A 20,446-nucleotide genomic window follows, 5' to 3' on the forward strand; every position below is an offset into this window, starting at 1 on the left:
TCCCAAATATGTTAATATTTACCATTGTTGTATGATACCAGGGTTTTAGTCAAGACCACCTAAACCGAGACCAAGTCAAGACCAAGACTTTGAGGGGTTAAGACCGAGTCAAGACCAAGACAGGGCAAGACCGAGTCAAGACCAGACCAGTGCCAGACAGCCAGAGCTTCTCCTGTCTTCGCATTCACTTTCTTGGGAGTGCGTGTTAAGGGGGCGGCGAGAGGGGGTTAACATTTACAAATTTCAAATTAGAAATGAGTTATTGGTTGCATTTGAATCAGGATGTTTTCCCAGTAATGATGTTAACACATACAATTTGACAATGCAGAGGCAATTTAGTGATATCCCTGCAGTTGTGGTCTTGACCGGTCTTGAAATAAAATCCTGAGTCCTGTTTATTTGAGTCCAAGACCTTCAAAAAGTGTTCTTGAGACCAGTCTTAAGACCAAGATCAATCTTGAGTACTACAACACTGCATGGTACTAATAATAATACTTCAAATTCACTCATTTGGCCGAATAGGGAAAATAAGGCCTTCCAGGATGCTCCACACTGCCACAGCATTCACTTCTGATTTATAAGAGTGGTGTGTTTTAATCCTTCGAGTGCCATCGTTTGACCCGATGTAGCAGCACTATCTCAGAAACGTATTCACTTTCCTGCCACCTTAAGTCACCTCTGTCTCTCTCCCTGTCTTTGTTGTAGAACGGAGCAGTTCCAGGCGAGCCAGTGAAGAAGGATGAAAACTCCCGGAGAGGGAACTGGGGCAACCAGATAGAGTTTGTCCTCACCAGCGTGGGCTATGCTGTGGGCCTGGGCAATGTCTGGAGGTTTCCCTACCTCTGCTACAGAAATGGAGGAGGTATGCATTATGATGTAGAGCCTAGTTCATTTCTATTGGCCAATGACACACCACATAAATGGAGTGAAGTACAATTTAAGTCCATTTAAACATACAGTACATTATACATACATAAGTATTTACCATATATACACACCTGCCTTGAGCAACAAGTTCTCCAAGGTGATGATGCATATGAAGCCAGAGGAATCTGTAAGTAAGGAATTTAAAGCTCCATGAAGCATGATTGTGTAAATCCATTGCTAAGTTTGTTTGAAATATGCTAGATTCTTTACAGCTACTAGCGGATTTCAAATGAGTGATTTATTTAATCAGGTTACTCCATTGATACTTAAAGCTATAGTGCGTAGTTTCTGTCACCCCCATGAGGAATTCTAAGTCATGAAAACAAAACTGTTGGCGCGTCCACATGATACAAGCCTTTCGTGATCGCACACGCTCCTCCACGCAGTTGCTAGTGGCCAAGGACGACACAGAGGATTAAAAAAAACTAGGGCTGTCAAAATTAACGCGTTAATTTTTGCGTTAATTTTTTTATATTTAACTCGTTAAAATAAATTAATGAAATTAATGCAGCTGTGTTTGTTTACTTCATGTGGCGGCTGAGAAACGTAATACGTCTCCATAAGAGCAGGCGGCGCTACTCTAGGAGGGATTTACCTGATTGAAGTAGGCCTACGGGCCAGTCAAGAGTTGAAACATGGACCAGTAAGATCCCAAAAGAGAAAAAAGATGATGTGTTAGAATCCAGAAATGAATGAGCACGGGCTATAAACGGGACCGAGTACTAGTTCCGACATGTTGTCTCGTCAGGAGAGATGTCGCCACCGGTAAGCTGCTGTTTGCCTACATGCGCCGTGCTGTGCTGCCGATATGTACGTCGCGATTTGTTTGCTTGATAACTGTTACGTTGGTCACGCTGATAAAACCTTATTTGCAGTCTGATGTTTAACGCTGTCGACTTCGATAGTATCCCGTGACTATATTCCAGTAAATGTTTGAAATTGGTGCGTCTCACTGTCACACACCGCTACTTCCTGGTTGCGGTGCTGGAAGGGAAATGTAGTCAATCGCTTTACATTGGTAATGGATTGCTGTGCACAGCGTCGCTATCTAAAACTACACTCAATGTTTTCCCTTTAGGCCAACATACACCTTTGTGGTTTTGGGTTACTGGTTTAATGTGTAACATTGATATTGATATTGATGTGCATTTCTGTGTTTAGATATATGTGCTTTGCTTAGTCATTCAGATTAAACACTATGTATATTATAATATTTAAGATATTAAGTACTGCCTAGATTGTAATTTATATTCTATATATATATATATACACATTTGTATATTATTCAGAATATGGTATATTAGGTATGTGGCTAATATTGGGGGTGGTGACAAAAATCTGCTCTCAAGTCGGACAGTTTCTAGCCGTTTCAGCAGCCTTCAGCAGGACTAAATAAGCCAAATTGTTGCTGCTGTTGTTCTAAAAGATATTAAACATTCTGAACTTTGAACCTTTCCTTGTTTGTTTTCTCTTCATATTTGTAAAGTTAAGTGATTTAGCATTATTTAAATATCCATTACTACAAGCTTCTGTCTCAATTTAAAAATGCGATTAATCGCGATTAACTACAGCAAATTGTGCGATTAATTAGTTAATTTTTTTTAATCGATTGACAGCCCTAAAAAAAACATGATGGATACTTCAGAAGAGGTAATTATCTTCATTCGAGTTTTTGCACGGTAAAGTCACCGGACGACACAATCTTCTGAACATAGCCGTGCTGAGAAATACAGAGAGAGTTGTGTAGAGATAGTCTTAATTAGCTTTGTAGCAACTCATTTGGTAATGGCTTGAATGTAACAAACGTTCATTAATATCAAAAACTCACGCACTAAAGCTTTAAGGAATGTCTCTGTAAGTAAAGACTTGTAAAACGGTATCTAGGCAACATCTGTGGCCCTGTGAAAAGCAATCAACTACTATGTAAACTGGAAGTCACAGTAGCATTAGCAGCTGTAACATAACTTCCAAATGTAAAAGTTTTAGGTGGAAACAATACATTAAAACTTCATTGTCAATGTTTTGTAAATGTAGGTATGACTTAGTTATTTTCATACATGCACACAAAATAAATGACTGTTTCAGTGTTAGTTATATTCATGAGTGTAGAAATGTGATTATGAAACCTAACTGACTTTATTTGGTCATTAAGTGTGATGTTATTGGCTTAAGATTAAGAGATATTTTTATTAATCTCGCAAGGGGAAATTCAATTTTTACTACTGCCACCCCCATAGTCTTTCTCACATCTGTCTGATTGTACCTTCTACAGTATTTTAATCAATGCAGGATGTGGTGTCTTCGGTCTTCACCAGTTGCGTTACGGCTCACACTCCATGAACTCAATGTACTTCAATGAACTTTAATTCAAATCATCTTTTTAAGCATCAATTGTAGTTGTGCGTAACTACATTATTGTTTGTTGGGGTGTGAATGCTGTCATAATGTGTCTGATTGCACAGAATGGATCCAGCTGCTTCCGCTGACGTGCTGCTTTTACCATGCAGCCACTGCATTCGGCACATAAGAATATGACGAGAACAAACTACATCAAGCGCATGAAGTCTTTCTGCCCTCTAGTTAAATGCATCCTAAAAACTCTGGATTAAATAGACTAAAATATGTTCTTAATAGTACTAGAAAATATACCAAAAGGTGGTGAGTTTGGCCAAAGTCCCATAACTCAGTGACTCAGACCTTTTCTTGGCATCTATCCAACACTCCAGTTCATATGTTTGCGCTGCAAATATTTTGATGTACAGTATATGCATATGGAAGAAATACATTCCTGTACAAGGACTTTGTACACGTAGGTCATACATTAGCTCACACACAGCTGCAAATAGTGCACAGAGGACAGGAGAGCTGAGCTTTACCAGGCGCTCACAGTAAGGTTTTGGTATAGTACAGTATCAGCTGGTTGCACCAACCAAATTCGCATACGGACACTCATACGAAAACACACACACGCACGCACACACGCAAACACACTCGCACGCGCACACACACGCACACACACACACACACACACACACACACACACACACACACACACACACACACACACACACACACACACACACACACAGATATTCCCTATAGATGACTGTCTGGTTTCTGGTCCAGTCTGAACCACCAGAGAGTTGCTGCACCATGCATTGAACAGACTCAGCTGCACATCCAGCAACCTGTGCTCACTCAGGGGAGGTTGTTATGACAGATGAGGTTTATGTTTTCTTTTATTTTGTTCTTTTCTTTATGTGTATGTGATATGTATATACCGTATAATATATAGCCTATCATTCAATTCTGTATTATACCCATTGGACGTCGTAGCAGTGACGTCACCCATTGGTGGACTGCCGTTTTAAAGCCTTGAGTGTGGCGATACCGGCGTTGCCGTCTAGTTTTTTTTTAAACTGGATTTGAAGATTTTGTTGCAATTGCGCTGCGCTAAGCTAAATACTAAAGGGGGAGAGTTATCGATTTTCAACCCTTATGAAGCCATTCATCCAGCAGATTTACCGGCGTGTAAACAAGGACCTCCGGATACTGAATGTCAGGCTTTTTTCTTGAAATGTACTTTTGTTGATCCAGACTATATGCACGGTAGTACACAGAAAATTGGCAAACGTACCCTTAATAGTGTCCACACATAAACAGTAATAAAGCATTCATCTTACACAAATTGGACTTAGAATGTCATTTTTTTTTATTATTTTTTTTTGGAATGTAATTTTCTTTCCTTTTCTATGGCTCGATGTATGTCTTCACGCTGTTCATATTAAACTTCCAGTCCTCCTAACATAGACCATACAGTGACCAAGTGCCTGTCATATTGCCTCTGCCCTCCAGGTGCCTTCATGTTACCATATTTCATCATGCTGGTGTTCTGCGGCATTCCTCTCTTCTTCCTCGAGCTGTCTTTCGGTCAGTTCGCCAGTCAGGGGTGTCTGGGAGTATGGAAGATCAGCCCTATGTTCAAAGGTAAGTGTCAAGGTGTTTGTGTGCTTGCATAAATCCCATACAAACATACATTTTTGGGGACAAAATAATTATTTTGCTAGACAATCTCCTTTTATTTAAGTTCTTTGGTTAGTTGTGTGTGTGTGTGTGTGTGTGTGTGTGTGTGTGTTTGTGTGTGTGATGCGGCAGGGCTGCCAACTTATCAATTTAGTTTGTAGTGAGGACATTCCTATGGATGAAGTCTGTGTATTTTATGAGTAGGCCTTATGTGACATTACCCACTGCAGGGGTTAGTGTCATCACCCCTCAACCACCAGGAATGTTGTTTTAAAAAGTTCAGCAGCAAAATTATCAATTTTAAAGCATTTATAGACAAATAATCATGGTCAATGATAAATCAGTACTGTGCTTATGTGCGCACAAAATCATTATTCTACACAGTTTCTTCTGCACATCAACAGGCGTGTTGGAGACTGACACATTGAAAACAGCTCACACAGATCCATGAAAACAATGCGAAAGACTTAAAACATGTGGCTCCGTGTAGAACTCCCTCAGGACAGTTTTTTCATGCCCAAGTGCGCCACAGGTGCCCCAAGGCAGCCTGACCACAAAATTACCAAAAAGTGTGTTTGGCACACTCCCAACACACTTGGCAGGGCGAAATTGACTGTAATCTGGCCGTGCTGCTGGGTACAGAAAAATAGAGCCTGCGGTGTCCTCTTGTGCCGACAGAGTAGCAAATAACCATCGACTTGTAGAGGTAAAGAGATAAAAACAAACAGTGCAGAGAGAGTTTCAATGTTTATACTGTATAAATTAGCCTAGCGGCTAGCAGATCTGCTCATCATCTGACAGAACAGCACAGTGAATTTCAGTCTGCATGCACATTTTTTCAGCCTAACATTGTTAAAAAAGAACAGCTAATTTTGGTAGTGAGAGTAAGATAACGGACTACCGACGAGTCATCGCTGCACTGTCTCTGCTGGCCGCGGGTGTGTGTGAGGAGAGGACAGAAATGCATAAAGACTATCACACTGAGCTGAAATAGAAACACTGCGCTACTGGTTGGTATTCATTTTAAGAATTCTGTTATTCTAATCTACAGTATTAACGAAAAGGAAAGAAGGAAAAAAATATCCAAATACCAAAATTGAAAACTAAATACCTACCCAACAAACGGTCCAGACCAACTCTGTACTATGTGAAATATGTCCATACATTTAAGAGTACAGTAATAGATTCCATGCTGTTGCCATACCAGTGTTTTACCCCTTCAGAAGCAATTATATTGACATTTTAGGAAAAGCAAATATACCGTCATATATAACGTCACCGTCTGTGCTTCAAATTATACCGTGATAAAGATTTTAGGCCATACCGCCCAGCCCTAGTTCAAATGTGTAAGAATCTTTGCTGTTCTGTAAGAGTTGTTATGTAAGTATTCAGTGCATGATAAAAACTTCAAGTGTGAGGTGAGACTTGAGTTCATTATAAAAGATCCACATTTAACAATTGTTGCCATGAAGTGAATGAAAACTAAAACTAGATGCACTTATGACCAAAGTAGATGTGTTGTAAACAGGACCGTGAGGATTTACCCAACTACACAATGCTTGTGTGTTGACAGACTTACAACTTTTTGACAGATGTAACAGATTTATTGATCATATTAAAGATGTCAGGTTTAAAACGGAAAGTAAGTTGGTACTTCTATCCTAAGGATGCAGCCATTAGCAATGTTGGTGACCCATCATGTACAAAGCTGTCATATGCTTCATGTTCAAGTTCTAATGTTCTCCAATCCTGTCTTCTTCTCTCTTCAGGTGTGGGCTATGGCATGATGGTGGTGTCTACCTACATTGGGATCTATTACAACGTGGTCATTTGCATTGCCTTCTACTACTTCTTCATGTCCATGACAAACTTGCTTCCATGGACCTACTGCAACAACCCGTGGAACACACCGGACTGCAGCGGGGTGCTGGGCAGCAGCCCCCGGTTCAACGCCAGCCTGGCTAACGCTACCACAAGCCTGGTAGCAGCGGCGTCCGAGGTAGTCAACCGTACCAAGAGGACCAGCCCCAGTGAGGAGTACTGGAAGTAAGTCTCTGAAGTACATCAATGATATTTAGTTCATTAATAAAGTGAGTACAAGTAATCACCGTTGTGCGGGATGTTTTTAGTATGAGCATTACAAATGTTTCCAGTATTGATCACCGCAAGGTCTGTATGACAGTAGACTAAGTTTTGTTAAGTTTTGCACTCTTTGGACTTAGTTTTGTGGGCCTATCGTACACAAGAGGCATGCAGTTAGGGTTGGGCATCGAGAACCGATTCCTACTTGGAATCGTTTCAAAAATTACGATTCCATCGGAATCGTTTCTTCATTGGAATCGTTTGGAGGATTTGGTTTCAAATCTGATCATGGGTTCCAAATTTAACATGCGCAAGTTTTGGTTTCCGTATCGGCCAGGCGCTTGTTGTGTTGCAGCCATGGAGCACAGTAAGCGGTGCTCTAGTGTGGCTTTATTTTACATTGAAAAAGCCCCGTCAAGCTGAAACCCACCGTTGAATAAAAATAAAACTTTCCTCTTATTTGTGAAATATGCATGTGACCCGTTTCAAATCCACCCCTCAAAGAATCTGAATCGAGAATCGATAAGAACCGGAATCGAAAGGAAGAATCGGAATTGGAATCAGAATTGTTAATATCCAAACGATGCCCAACCTTAACCATTGTTCAGTCTGTGGGACAGCTCTAAGGGCTCTATTTGAATGGTGCAACAGCAAAGCTCTTAACAAATCTGCATTAAGTGCCAGGTCGTGTGTGTGTAAGGTCAATGAGGGTGCATTCAAGTGCATCTGCTAATTATGTTCCTATACAGTAGGTGCAGCTGCTGATGACAAGGGCTTGGTGAAGTGAAATATGAATCAGTGGGTGTTTGGTGATCAGTTATCCTCTCAGTCACATAATACATCTGGATGAGAGAGAGAGAGAGCGAGAGAGAGAGAACCTTAGATGCTTGTAAGAATTTAATCCAGCAGGAGTTGATATTGTTCTGAATTTACCATTAATCTCCAGCTCAGTATAAACGGCTCTGATTTGCATTAGACTTGTATTTATTTTTTTTTTTATCTAAATGTGTATACTGGTTTGGAGAGTGTTTAATTAAAACAACTTTCAGTATTATTTGATTGTTGCTTGCTGCACATTTCTATTCGCAATGTCAAAGAGCCAGTCTTCACTCAAATACCATGACTGTCATATCTTATTGCACCTGTCCTTCCACCTTTGTACCTTGTGTGATGCACTGGGTAATGACAACAGCAAAGGGATGGACGAAGCACATTTTAAGGTCAGGACAAAATGAATGTCATCGCACTGCTCTCATCAAGGCCATTTATATTGATCCTAAAATCACATGTGAGCTGTTGCTGTTTCACTTTATGCAAATAGCTTTTCTTTTCCTCAGGTGTGTGTGTGTGTGTGTGTGTGTGTGTGTGTGTGTGTGTGTGTGTGTGTGTGTGTGTGTGTGTGTGTGTGTGTGTGTGTGTGTGTGTGTGTGGGGCACGTACCACAGACTAGAAGTTCACTTAACATTGGCAGGCTTGACATAACTGATATAACTGTTTTAGTCCATTTATAACATTGAGATCATCACAGTTAAAAATGCGCTCTCTCTCTCTCTCTCTCTCTCTCTCTCTCTCTCTCTCTCTCTCTCTCTCTCTCTCTCTCTCTCTCTCTCTCTCTCTCTCTCTCTCTCTCTCAATTTTTCAATTTCAATTTGCTTAATTGGCATGACAAAATCAATACATCTGTGTTGCCAAAGCATAAGAACAAACATACATATAAAACAACTAAAACAATGAGTAAATACATCTGATATAATAATACAAGTAAACAGGATAATTAAGATATAATTGCAGATAATAAACACATTTTGTGCATGTCCCTCAAAGGGTATATTGAAACAATAATATTTAAAAAACACACACACACAAAAAGAAATAGTAGTAATAATAATAATAATATATACAATTCTCTACTTATGTTGCCTCTGTCTCTGTCTTTCAGACACTATGTGTTGAACATCTCGGATGATATTGGGAATTTTGGAGAGGTCCGTCTTCCTATCCTGGGCTGCCTGGCGGTGTCCTGGTTTGTCGTATTTCTCTGTCTCATCAAGGGCGTTAAATCATCTGGAAAGGTCAGCCTCACACACAGACACACACACACACACACATACACACACACACACGAAGGCTTGACCACATGCATAAACAGACATAATAGTCCAACTGTATCTGCAGTATGTCTATTTACAATACGTTGCAATAAACATTTCATACACACAGGTATTCTTGACTCTCTTGTCACTTTGGCAGGGAAATTACTACGTCCAACTGATTTCACCACAAAATCGGATTATATGTGTGTGCTTGTGTGCAGGTGGTGTACTTTACAGCCACATTCCCCTATCTTGTTTTGACCATCCTGTTTATCCGTGGCATCACCCTGGACGGAGCCATCAATGGCATCAAGTTCTACCTGACTCCACAGTGGCAGAAGGTCCTTGATGCAAAGGTATTCACTCAAACACATGAACAGGCACATGGAAATGTGAACTGGAGAAATAAATATATTTTTGTCCTACTTTGGACTACTTCTGACTGTATGTGGGTTTGTTTTTGTAGGTGTGGGGAGATGCTGCATCACAGATCTTCTACTCCCTGGGCTGTGCATGGGGTGGTCTCATTACCATGGCTTCCTATAACAAGTTCCACAACAACTGTTTCAGGTTGGTACTCCAAACTATGGATTAGCTATGCTTTAAAGGAATATTTCAATGTTTTGGGAGATGCGCTTATTTGCTTTCTCGCAGAGAGTTAAATGAGAAGATCGATACCACTCTCATATCTGTACGGCAAATATGTAGCTGTGGCCAGAATGCGGTTAGCCTAGCTTAGCATAAAGAGATCTAGCCTGGCTCCTTACCTACAGTGACAAAATCTGCCTACCAGCACCTCTAAAGCTCATTGATTGAAATGGTATATTTGTTTGTTTAATACCTACACATACAGTGTGAGAACAACAAGTTGGGGATTTATGGGGTTATGTGCTTAACTATTTCTTGCCCAGGGGCAGTGAGCTCCTGGACTCTTGATGTTGTCACCGTGACTTTGCCAGGCAATCAAAGGAGACTTCAGGAAGTTACTGATCCCAACCAAGAAATAGTCCAGATCATAACCCCCATGTGTCATTTTTACACTTTGGTTTTTGTACAGATCAAACAAATGAAAAGTAACATGTTAATTAGTGAGCTTTAAGTGCTGGTAGGCAGATTTTCCTTTACCTTTGGACAAACCTAAGCTTGCTGTTTCCCCTCGTCTTCCAGTATTTGAGCTAAAGCCCCTTTTTCCCACTGGACAAAAACCCACTCACACCCATCTGGCTTTTGTCTTTAGTGGGATAGGTTACAATCAGCCTTTATTTCCAGGACAAGTGACTCTGCAGTTGTCGCAGATATTTAACTGCTCCAGCTCCGATTGGCAGTGATGGAAACATGACATGACCTTTTCCAGTGCGATGCTATGACACGCATCGGTAACTCTTTTTTTTCATCTCAGCCTCAAATTCCATCATACTCCCTGCAAACAACGCTCAAACATTGTTCCAAATTCGTCTACACCGAGTTTGAAAGAGAGCCAGAATAAGTAGCAGACATTAGAAAAAGAAGTTACCACCATAACATTTTCACTGGCCTCTATGCTGCTTTCTCCCGTGTGTTTGTGATTCTTAATGTGACACACCAGAAAAAAAGGTGTGTAGGTTGTATGATCATTAAGGTAAAATAATGATCTTTAGTGTTGCATTCATAGAGATACTGTCATTTATTACACTTTTCCTTTTATAAAAAACACCATTAAATGGGATTTAAGAGCAAACAATGTTTGGGGAAAGAAAAAAAGGTAAATGCAATGAGTCTATGGCCTATTTTTAGTAGGTTTTCCCATGTTTAAAAAACCTGTATATACGCACTTATTCTAGTGAAACAAGGATAAAGTTAAACCAAAGGGCTGCTGTCTGTAGTATGTTACAGACATCTAACTCTCAAAAGTGCATATGTATTTTTCAGAAAATGTGAAACTACTTCTTTAGGAGATCAGATTAAACCCTTACAATAAGGGAAAAACACATTTTGAATTTATTTCATTTATTTATTTGTTTGTTTGTCAGGGACAGTGCTCATTAATCAACAGCAAAGTAACTGTAAATGAGCCAGAGTTAGCTCAACAGGCTAATTTTCATCCAGTTGGCCAGTTTTAAAATGGCAACCTCAATAATAAATAAAATGCAATTAAATCACTTAATACAGTCAGCACATAAAATAAGCATATACAGACCAACATTCAGGCAGGCACAATGCACAACAACAAGTAACAAACACAACACATCAGACATGAAAAAAAAAAGCCTGGTACAGTTTTTCTAATTGTGGCTAATGTGGTAAAGGTCCTTCCAATTGTGAGCAGACTAATGCGCTTCTCAAGTTAAAATGTATAATTAACATGTTGGCTTTCCAGAAACTTAGACAGCTTGATGACTATGCATGCATGTATGAAGTTATGCTGTTGGATTTTTCAAAGCATTAACGGATGTGAGGCTTCTACAGTTGCACTGTAATTAAAGCAGTAGTTACAGCTTGTGTGCCTGCCTGAGTGAACATGACCATGCTCATTTTAGATCAGGCTAGTCTGCTGCAATGTTTCAGCCACACAACCAGCATCTTATTATTTGCACTGATCAGAGACACTTGGCAGAGGAAGTGAGAAGATGAGGAGGCGCAGGAGAAGAGGAGAGATGAAGTAGAAGGAGGGGAAGGGGAGTTGACAGAATGTAGAGAATAAACCACATGTTACAGAAGGCTTCGGTACAGAGAGAAGGGACCACCATCGAGAGGAGAAGGTGTCTTTAGGTTGTTTAGGCTGTATGATACCCCTCCTGTAGTCTCGCATATCCAGGCCTTCCTTCATAGCGCTGCGGAGGAGAGTCTGGCTAGTCCACACAGCATTCTGGGATGGGAGAAAAACGTGCTCTGGTTTATTGGCATCTCTTTAAACCAATAACAATCATCATGGGCGGTGCTAAGCACCGGGCACTGCAAAATAGCCTTGGGAAGGAACTTGTTTTGGTGGAACATGTGTACGTTCAAAAGTTGTTTTAGTCGTGCAACAGAAATCTCAGATTGGACAGATTGCCTAGCTAGCTGTCTGGATTTACCCTGCAGAGATCTGAGGAGCAGTTAACCATAGTTAACCAAGTGGAACGACGTGGATATAGACTACAACTCCTGTAATGAGTCCGGGCTGGAGAGTGATGGAGAAAGTGAGATGAGGAGGAGGGTAAAATAGTCAGAAGGCAAATTCAAGGCTACAGGTCTAAAAAGAGAAGGAGGGGGGAAGGTGAGATAAGGTAGGACAGGAGGAGGGACAGAGATAATGCTTTTTTTGGACTTGTGTTAAGAGGCTCGTTGCGCTGTGCTTTAACGCCAAGAAAGCAAGTGAGAGTCCAAGGAGAAGGTTAAGATGAAGGAAAGGGGACAGAGGAGGCGATAAGGAAAGGAAGAGATGTCATTTACTCTCCTGAGCTTGTCCACACACACATGCTGACAGTGAGGGAGTGGCGAGGAGAAAGGCTGAAGATAATTTGTCCCTCTGTCAGGAGCTTGAGGTTGTGCTATCTGCGCACACAGCTGTACGGCGGCCTAATCAGCTTGTGTTCTGCAGCTCCGTCCCTGCGGAGTCGCTCTCTGCACTCCTGCAACACCACCGATTGGTGCACATGCAGAAGTGCAGAGAGTGTAGGACTGAGCAGGCCTTGCTGGCGCTTTGTGAGGAGAAAGGGACTGGTCCTCTGTGATAACTCTTAACGGGAAATGTGTGTGAAAACAAAGCACTGTGCGATCACATAATTCCCTTGTTGAATCTGAACAAAGCCCAAGTTTGAGTCAGGGAGAGTAAAGATAAAAAGGTGTTCTCCTCGCATCCTATAGCAGCATGCAAGATCAGTCAAGGACAGCAAACTTTTAGGGAAGAAAGGAACCGGAGCACACTGTTTTGTATCCTTTTATAGCACAAAGAAACTCATGTTTCGACACTACTGCGTTCATCTGAGTCAAAATCAACTTGACTCAGAGGGAGTGAAGTCAGCTCAGCACAGATCTGTTAAGGGTAAAAGATGACTTAATCTGAGCTTTCTCTGCTATTAATGTAATCTAAATGTGAATTAAATCATAAACTCCTGGACTAACAAACCCATGTCCACGTTTTGTACATTTCTCTTTCGATTTTATGAAATTCTAGCAATTACAAACATCCCGAACACAGCAACGTAAGAAGATCCAGGCAGAGGGCAGGGTCTCTGCAAATACAGATACCACCATACACTTCTAGTGGGTCATAATTGATGATTGAGATGGAATACTTTTGTATGAGTCTATACATTGTTTTTATCAAAATCCTATCAATAGTGATACTAAGTCTCTGTGAGATCACATTCTGGGGACATCAACACTCAACACATTCTAACTGTAGTTTGTGCGCTCTCTTCTGACTTCTCTGCTGCTGTTTTGTTGAGCAATCACAGCATTAGTTCATAGATTTCACCTTATTTTTCTATGGATCTATGGCTTATGGATTTCACATATAAACACTTTTGTTGTTGCCATTAAGAATTGTTTCTCTTTTAACCTGCATACAATTGAGTATTTAAGGATAGTAAAAAGCTTGCTTTATGTTTGGTAATGATTTGATAATGATGAAAATGTACTCAGAGGTTGCCTTTGAATGATGCAGTTGCAGCAGTTGAATTATCTCCCCAACATGTTTTTTCTTCTCTCTTCTACATACAGAGACAGCATCATCATCAGTGTAACCAACTGTGCGACCAGCGTGTATGCCGGCTTTGTCATTTTCTCCATCCTGGGCTTCATGGCACACAACCTGAACGTCCCTGTGTCAGAGGTGGCTGACCACGGCCCGGGCCTGGCCTTTGTGGCCTACCCAGAAGCCCTCACTTTGCTCCCCATCTCACCACTCTGGTCACTGCTCTTCTTCTTCATGCTCATCCTCCTAGGACTGGGGACTCAGGTGAGGCTGGAAAACTGTACTCTACATACCGGCTGGGCTTGCATCCAAATCTAAAATACCATACTAATGGCATCAACACTTAAAATGTGAATTACGTGTGTGACATTGTGATTCATGTTTGGGGTAAATATGATGATGAGTGCGAGATTGTTTACTTTTTGTATGTATTTGTGGCGTTCATGCTCATCTGTGTCATTCACCATCTGTGTATAAGTATAGACTGTAGACCCAATTTATAGATTGTGTCTTATATTGATTGTAACTGGGACATTGTCAAATTCACTTGATTTCCAGTTTACATGCCCCACTGTGAAGATTGACAGATTTCTATCTTAAAAAGGATGCACGGATGTTATCTTCAGTCCGTAGTTGTTGTGCATGTGGATGCTGTAAATGGGCCAAGTGAACTCACTGGAACTGACAGGAGTTGCATGCTTCATGAACTCAGGATTAGACCTGATCTATGTCTGCAGATGTGTTTATAGTTTGAAAATGTATGGTCAATGGTAGCGGATTTCATGCAGCTCAAGTCAATCTGTAGGCCAGGTACTATTTATCACTGGTTCTTGGTGACTCTTTTTATTTTATTTTTTATTTTTTTCTTGGTTTCACACAGACCAAATGTTTCAAGTGGTATGCAATATTTTCCCAATGTTGGCTTGTTGCTTTTTTTGTATTTTCATCACCGGTTTACATCAACAGCACAATATCCATGGTTGTCGCAGATATTTTACATAGACTATGTTGAGTCAAGTAAAAAGAGCCCAGAAGAAGCCCCTTTAAGGATGGCGGTGTCTGTTGGTCGTCCACTTTTTTTACCTTGACTGAATGATCTCGATAACTATTAGATGGACTGACGTGGAAATGGGTACAGACATTCATGGTCCCCAGATGATGATTTCTATTGCATTGGGGATCCCTTGACTGTTCATCTAGCGCTACCAATAGGTCAAAGTTTTCACTTATCCAGTGAAATCTCATCTACTAAGATGGATTGCTACACGTTATACAGATATTCATAGTCACAAAGGATAAACCTTATTGACTTAGTGATCTTCATTTTTCCTTTAGCGACACCAATTTGTCAACTACTGGATGGATTGCTATGACATTTGGCATAATATTCTTCCTCAGCTTGAATTGTAATCACTGAACCTCTGACTTTTCATCTAGCGCCATCATCAGGTCAAACTTGTATTTTGTCCAATACTTTGGTTTAAGGTCAAATACCTGCAAAACAAATGACACTCAGCCTCACCTGTACTTTGTGTTTAGTGCTAGCAAATGTAAGCATGCTAACATTCTAAATGAGATGGTGAACATAGTATCCCTTCTAAACATAAACATGTTTGCACTGTCTGGTGAACTTGGCAGCATGCTACCATTAGCAATTAGCCCAAAGCAATACTGTGCCTTGCAGGGCTTTTAGCATGGCTGTAGACTGTTGTTATAATGTATTAGCCAGTATAGATTTAAAGGCCTTTTATTCTTGACCAATGACCAACCACTTACATGCCTGGAATTGGAATTATTTTTGCTACACCCTACCCACAGATTAAAGGTCCCATGGAATGAAAATTTCACTTCATGAGGCTGTAATTCTGCACCAAGGCTGAATTTCGGGAAAGAGACTTCAGATACAGTATCCGGGGACCACTAAGGTCTATACAAAAGCATCCAAAGAGCACCATGTCATGGGACCTTTAATGCATATTTTTCCTCTTTAAAGGTGCTCTAAGCGATGTTGGGTGACGTCACTTCTTGTTGACGTTCAAAATATTTTCAAACAAAACGAGGCTAACACGCCCCTCCCTCCTCCTCATCCCGTCCCCTCTTCCACGCGCGTGTCGGTTATTGGCTGGAACACTTTTTGTTATGGTTCGTGGTGCAGGTTGGTGCAGTTTGTTTTTGTTGCTGTTTGTGGAGCCTGGGCTGTCTAGAGAGGCTGCGTTTTATTACAGTGTGTTCTGGGGACAGGCAGCTAGCGGATAGTGAGGAGATGTTTGCTGTATGTAACAGAAAATGTCATAGCCTTAAAAAACGTGTGACATCGCTTAGAGCACCTTTAAAGTATTTGGTGGAATGCATACGCATTGTGCTACAAAAGTGATGAAACTTACTGTGTAGACGATAAATATGTAGCCGCTCACAGGAAATGAGCAGTAAAGCATCTTAGTTAAAGTTCGTATAGAAAGGATAAATCTACTGGACATTTTATGTGGAACCGGAACATTTACCTTTTAAGACTTCATGCTTTCTACTTTAAATTATGTTATTACTCCCCTATTGTGTAAAACCCTCTACTAAAATAATCTGTCAAGACTCCTGGTACCCTTGTTTTCATCATATATAAAGACATTTTTGCAACTGTCCAATCTTATCTCTCATTTCATTAAATTCCCAAACCCTTCGCTTCTGTTTTCGTAGTTCTGTCTGCTGGAGACCCTGGTGACGGCTGTTGTTGATGAGATCGGTACGGACTGGATCATCCGGAACAAGACGGTTGTCACACTGTCAGTGGCCGTAGTTGGATTCTTACTTGGAGTGCCACTAACGACACAGGTAAGTCCCAGACACATGCAGATCGTGTCTTTGAAAGCAACTTGTTTTTTTTTTCTCATGGTGGTTTTCTCATTCTCTGTTTAATGTGTGCAGGCAGGAATCTATTGGTTGTTACTGATGGACAACTATGCTGCTAGTTTCTCTCTGGTCATCATCTCCTGCATCATGTGCATCTGCGTTATGTATGTTTATGGTAAGGAGACAAATAGACTAAATATGTTGTTTTTGTTTGCTCTCATGTGAATTCATGACATGAACCTCACATTTTTTAAAAGGTAAAAAAGTGATATGGCACATTATCATTACTGTGAAAATATATTGACTTTGTGCTTTGCAATTTAGGTTTTATTTCTGGTTTCGCAGTCTACTTTTCTTATCTCTGTAAATGTTTTGCTATACCTAGACATAATGATTTCACAAAGAGATAGTTTCAGCACAGTTATAATCGAGTCTGAAAGCAGAAACATTTTCTGTCACCAGAACATCAGCGCTAAATGTCAAAGGCAGGCTAAACAGGCCAGCACACATAATAATAATAATAATAATAATAATAATAATAATAATGTTTATTTGATATAGCACCTTTCACAGACAGTCACAAAGTGCTTCACATGATACAATTGTTAAAATAAGACCCAAACCATGAAATGAGCAAGCAAAAAATAAATAAAATCCCAATATAATACAAATGAAAAAGACTTGATAACACAAAATTACAAACCTGAGTCAAAAGCCAGTTTAAACAAGTGAGTCTTCAACTGTTTTTTATAAGCATCAACAGAGACCACAGATGGCTGCCTTCGGACATGTTTTCATTATGCGCTGCTTTACCAGAAAAATCTTTTCTTCAGCTGCACATCAATACACCTACAGTGGCAGACTAAGATAGTTAGGGGCCCCCTTTCTATGGACACACATTTTGACGCTGCAAGAAACTGCAGACAAAAACACACATACCATAACCCTAAGATAAAACAGCAATGTCTTTTTATTCAGGCACATATACAGGATTCATATTAAAATGATGTATGGTGTTGTTGCTGAGTGCATATTAAAAGACAATATTAATGGGCTTTTTTTTTAGCTTTGTTATTACACATGCTTTGTGTCAGTTTCTCTTCAGTTCAGTCTGGAGTGAATTAAAATCAGAACAATTTGGCGACAGACCCACAATCTAATCCAATATAAAAAGAATGCCAGTGATGCACCAAAACGGAACAATGGAATTTTATACCAAGGCTTCATAAAATAACACTTATGTTTGATTTCTGTAAATCCTGATGGCCATACAGATTGCATGCCCTATGTGGAAAGTAGTAAGACTCTTCCCTGTCACCTTAACCAAAAGGCAGCCGCACATCTGGGAGACACTTCTGAGCAGACACATGATTTCTTGCCTTCCAGCTTTTAGATGAATCAATCTCTAAATTAAAAATGGCTTTGTGGCATGGTACTAACTGAGGGGGTTCTCCCATAACATCATTGGATATGGGAGACTTAGTTTTGCACAAATCAATCTGTCTGAAGTGAATAACCTTTTTTAAAATCTAGCCAACCTGGGGCCCCCCCCTGCTCCTCAGCTGCATCCTAGGTCAAAAACTTAAGTAGAAATAAACATGGAAACAGTCGGTCACAAAAATCTCTCCCAGGATATATTAAAATCACAGACTGACGAGGATTGTATGTTATTATTAAAATGCAAAATAACCGATCAGACTTTAAACTTTGATGCAATAGTTTGGACTTTCCTGGATAACTGTTTGTGTTGATTGCAGGCTACAGGAACTACTTTAAAGACGTTGAGATGATGCTGGGCTTCCCTCCTCCTCTCTTCTTCAAAGTTTGCTGGAGATTCATCTCCCCCCTCATTATCTCTGTAAGTGACACACACACACACACATACAAACACACCTGCTGATCTGGGTCATAAGTGATTGAACCTGTAATCAAAATGTAACAATGGCACATAAATCTTCTCGCCTCCTGAAACATTAACGCAAAAAACGAAGATGTGGATGTAGAGATCTGAAAGCGTTCAGTGTAAGGTTCTAAAACTTTCCTGTGGTTCTGACACATTGTGAGGGGTCTGACCTACATTTGAGCTGCCATCAACACTAATCTGTTTGGCTACTGTTGGCTTTGTTTCCAATTAAAACCTCTAAAAGCAAATCTTTCTGACTGGAAAATGGACACATGCAGCTGCTATCAATGGTATTTCCCAAGCAGGCGCATTAGTCCACTAAGCTGCTGGGCCAACCAAGAAATTCATTGTTGTGGATTACTGGTCAGATTTCAGGCACTTTTGTTCTCTCTTTCAGTTCACTATGCAGATGAATGCCCTGCTCTATAGGGCCTTAGCCAAAACTGTGACTAAACTCACTGCTGTTGGCAACAGTCATGATTTATAATCATAATTATCTGCAACTTTTAAATAAAAACAAACGTGTGTTGTACTGATGTCTATAGTGGTTTCACCTGTACTGCGTTAATGCAGGTTTCTTGTGGATAACTGATCTGCTGTACAGGAAAGTCATGTTTTTTATTTTGACCATAGAAACAGCAGCCATTTGTTTGGACTAATTGTATCCAGGATGTAACCTGATGAGCTAGATGGTTTGTTACACATAACCATCTGAGAAGCCATCATTGGAAACCGTTTGAAAAAATCAACAAATACCTGGCAGGTGATTGAATGAACCGTCTGTCTATCGCGTCCACCATTGTTGTTTTAAACGAAAAGTCGCGGCCGTCACACCTAAACCACACCCGTAGCTGCCGGCAGCTCCTCACCAGACACTGACTGGTTCTGTAAGCTGGTAGTTCAGACACAAATGCATTACTCGAAGCCTGGCAAGATGGATTTTCATGTGATATGTGATCCCGCTATTCTTGCTTGATCTCGTGATATAGCGAGAATCAAGCTACTGTGAAAGGTAAACCAGGATGGGGAAACCTTAATGATTTAACACTAATTATTGTGCTATATCTTCATTTTTTTTTCATGAATATTGTTAAATTGATAAAATAGAATGCAACATCATGTTAATTTTTTGTCATAGTATATTGGATGTGAATAACACATATTGAAGAACAACATTTCAACATATATTTCTAGTTCCCTCTTTTGTGTTTTTAAATAAAGTTTAATTTTCATTAGCTTTTTTTAGCACCTGCTCTAAATCATAAAGGCCCTTACTCATTCACCCTCTCTCTTCTTCCGTGTAGTTCATCCTGATCTTCACAGTGATCCAGTACAAGCCCATCAAGTACAATAACTACGTGTATCCCGGCTGGTCTCTGGCTATCGGCTTCTCCATGGCTCTGTCCTCCGTGGTCTGCATACCCATCTATGCCCTCTACAAGATCTCAAGGTCCCCAGGAGCCACCTTCAGAGAGGTACAAAGTATTTTTATTTATTTATTTTAGTTTATAGTCTGTGAGTATAGTCTGTCTGGGTTTCTGCTTTCCTGATGTCAGTGGGGAGCTCCTTGTGGAGCCAGGGCAGCAAACAGCCATGGCTTTGTTGAGTGGTAGCTGGGCCCCCTTCGTAGTGAGGAAGTAGCAAGGCGATTGGCAGTAGCAGAGTGCACGGCTGGGCTGCTGCATTCAGGATGAGCTGCTGAGGTCGGATGGCACATGCAGGCACACCAGCCAGGAGCCAGACGACAAGAGTTTGGACCAGAACCTGCGCCTCCTCCTGGGTGAGGAATGGATGTATCCTCCTGATGTTGTGGAGAATAAATCTACAGGAGCAACTAACATCTCTACAACACAGAGATGTACGAAAAACAGCTGGTCATCCAGTACCACACCCAGGTTCCTTGCAGTCCGAGTCAGG

At 40.6% G+C, this 20,446-nt stretch overlaps 1 protein-coding gene across 2 annotated transcripts in view; it reads left to right on the top strand.

Moving 5' to 3' along the window:
- slc6a9 (solute carrier family 6 member 9) overlaps positions 1–20,446 on the top strand; it is an 81,105-nt gene that overhangs the window by 53,843 nt on the left and 6,816 nt on the right. For both annotated transcript variants that reach the window (XM_039815553.1, XM_039815552.1), the window contains 11 exons: positions 706–862; positions 4,783–4,914; positions 6,720–6,996; positions 8,972–9,104; positions 9,347–9,481; positions 9,592–9,695; positions 13,809–14,046; positions 16,474–16,608; positions 16,702–16,801; positions 18,384–18,484; positions 19,834–20,004. In XM_039815553.1, the coding sequence (XP_039671487.1) occupies positions 706–862; positions 4,783–4,914; positions 6,720–6,996; positions 8,972–9,104; positions 9,347–9,481; positions 9,592–9,695; positions 13,809–14,046; positions 16,474–16,608; positions 16,702–16,801; positions 18,384–18,484; positions 19,834–20,004 (1,683 nt within the window). The remainder of the gene's footprint in view (positions 1–705; positions 863–4,782; positions 4,915–6,719; positions 6,997–8,971; positions 9,105–9,346; positions 9,482–9,591; positions 9,696–13,808; positions 14,047–16,473; positions 16,609–16,701; positions 16,802–18,383; positions 18,485–19,833; positions 20,005–20,446) is intronic.

This window comes from Perca fluviatilis, chromosome 11 (assembly GCF_010015445.1).
Source record: "Perca fluviatilis chromosome 11, GENO_Pfluv_1.0, whole genome shotgun sequence".
NCBI classification, from domain to species: domain Eukaryota; kingdom Metazoa; phylum Chordata; class Actinopteri; order Perciformes; family Percidae; genus Perca; species Perca fluviatilis.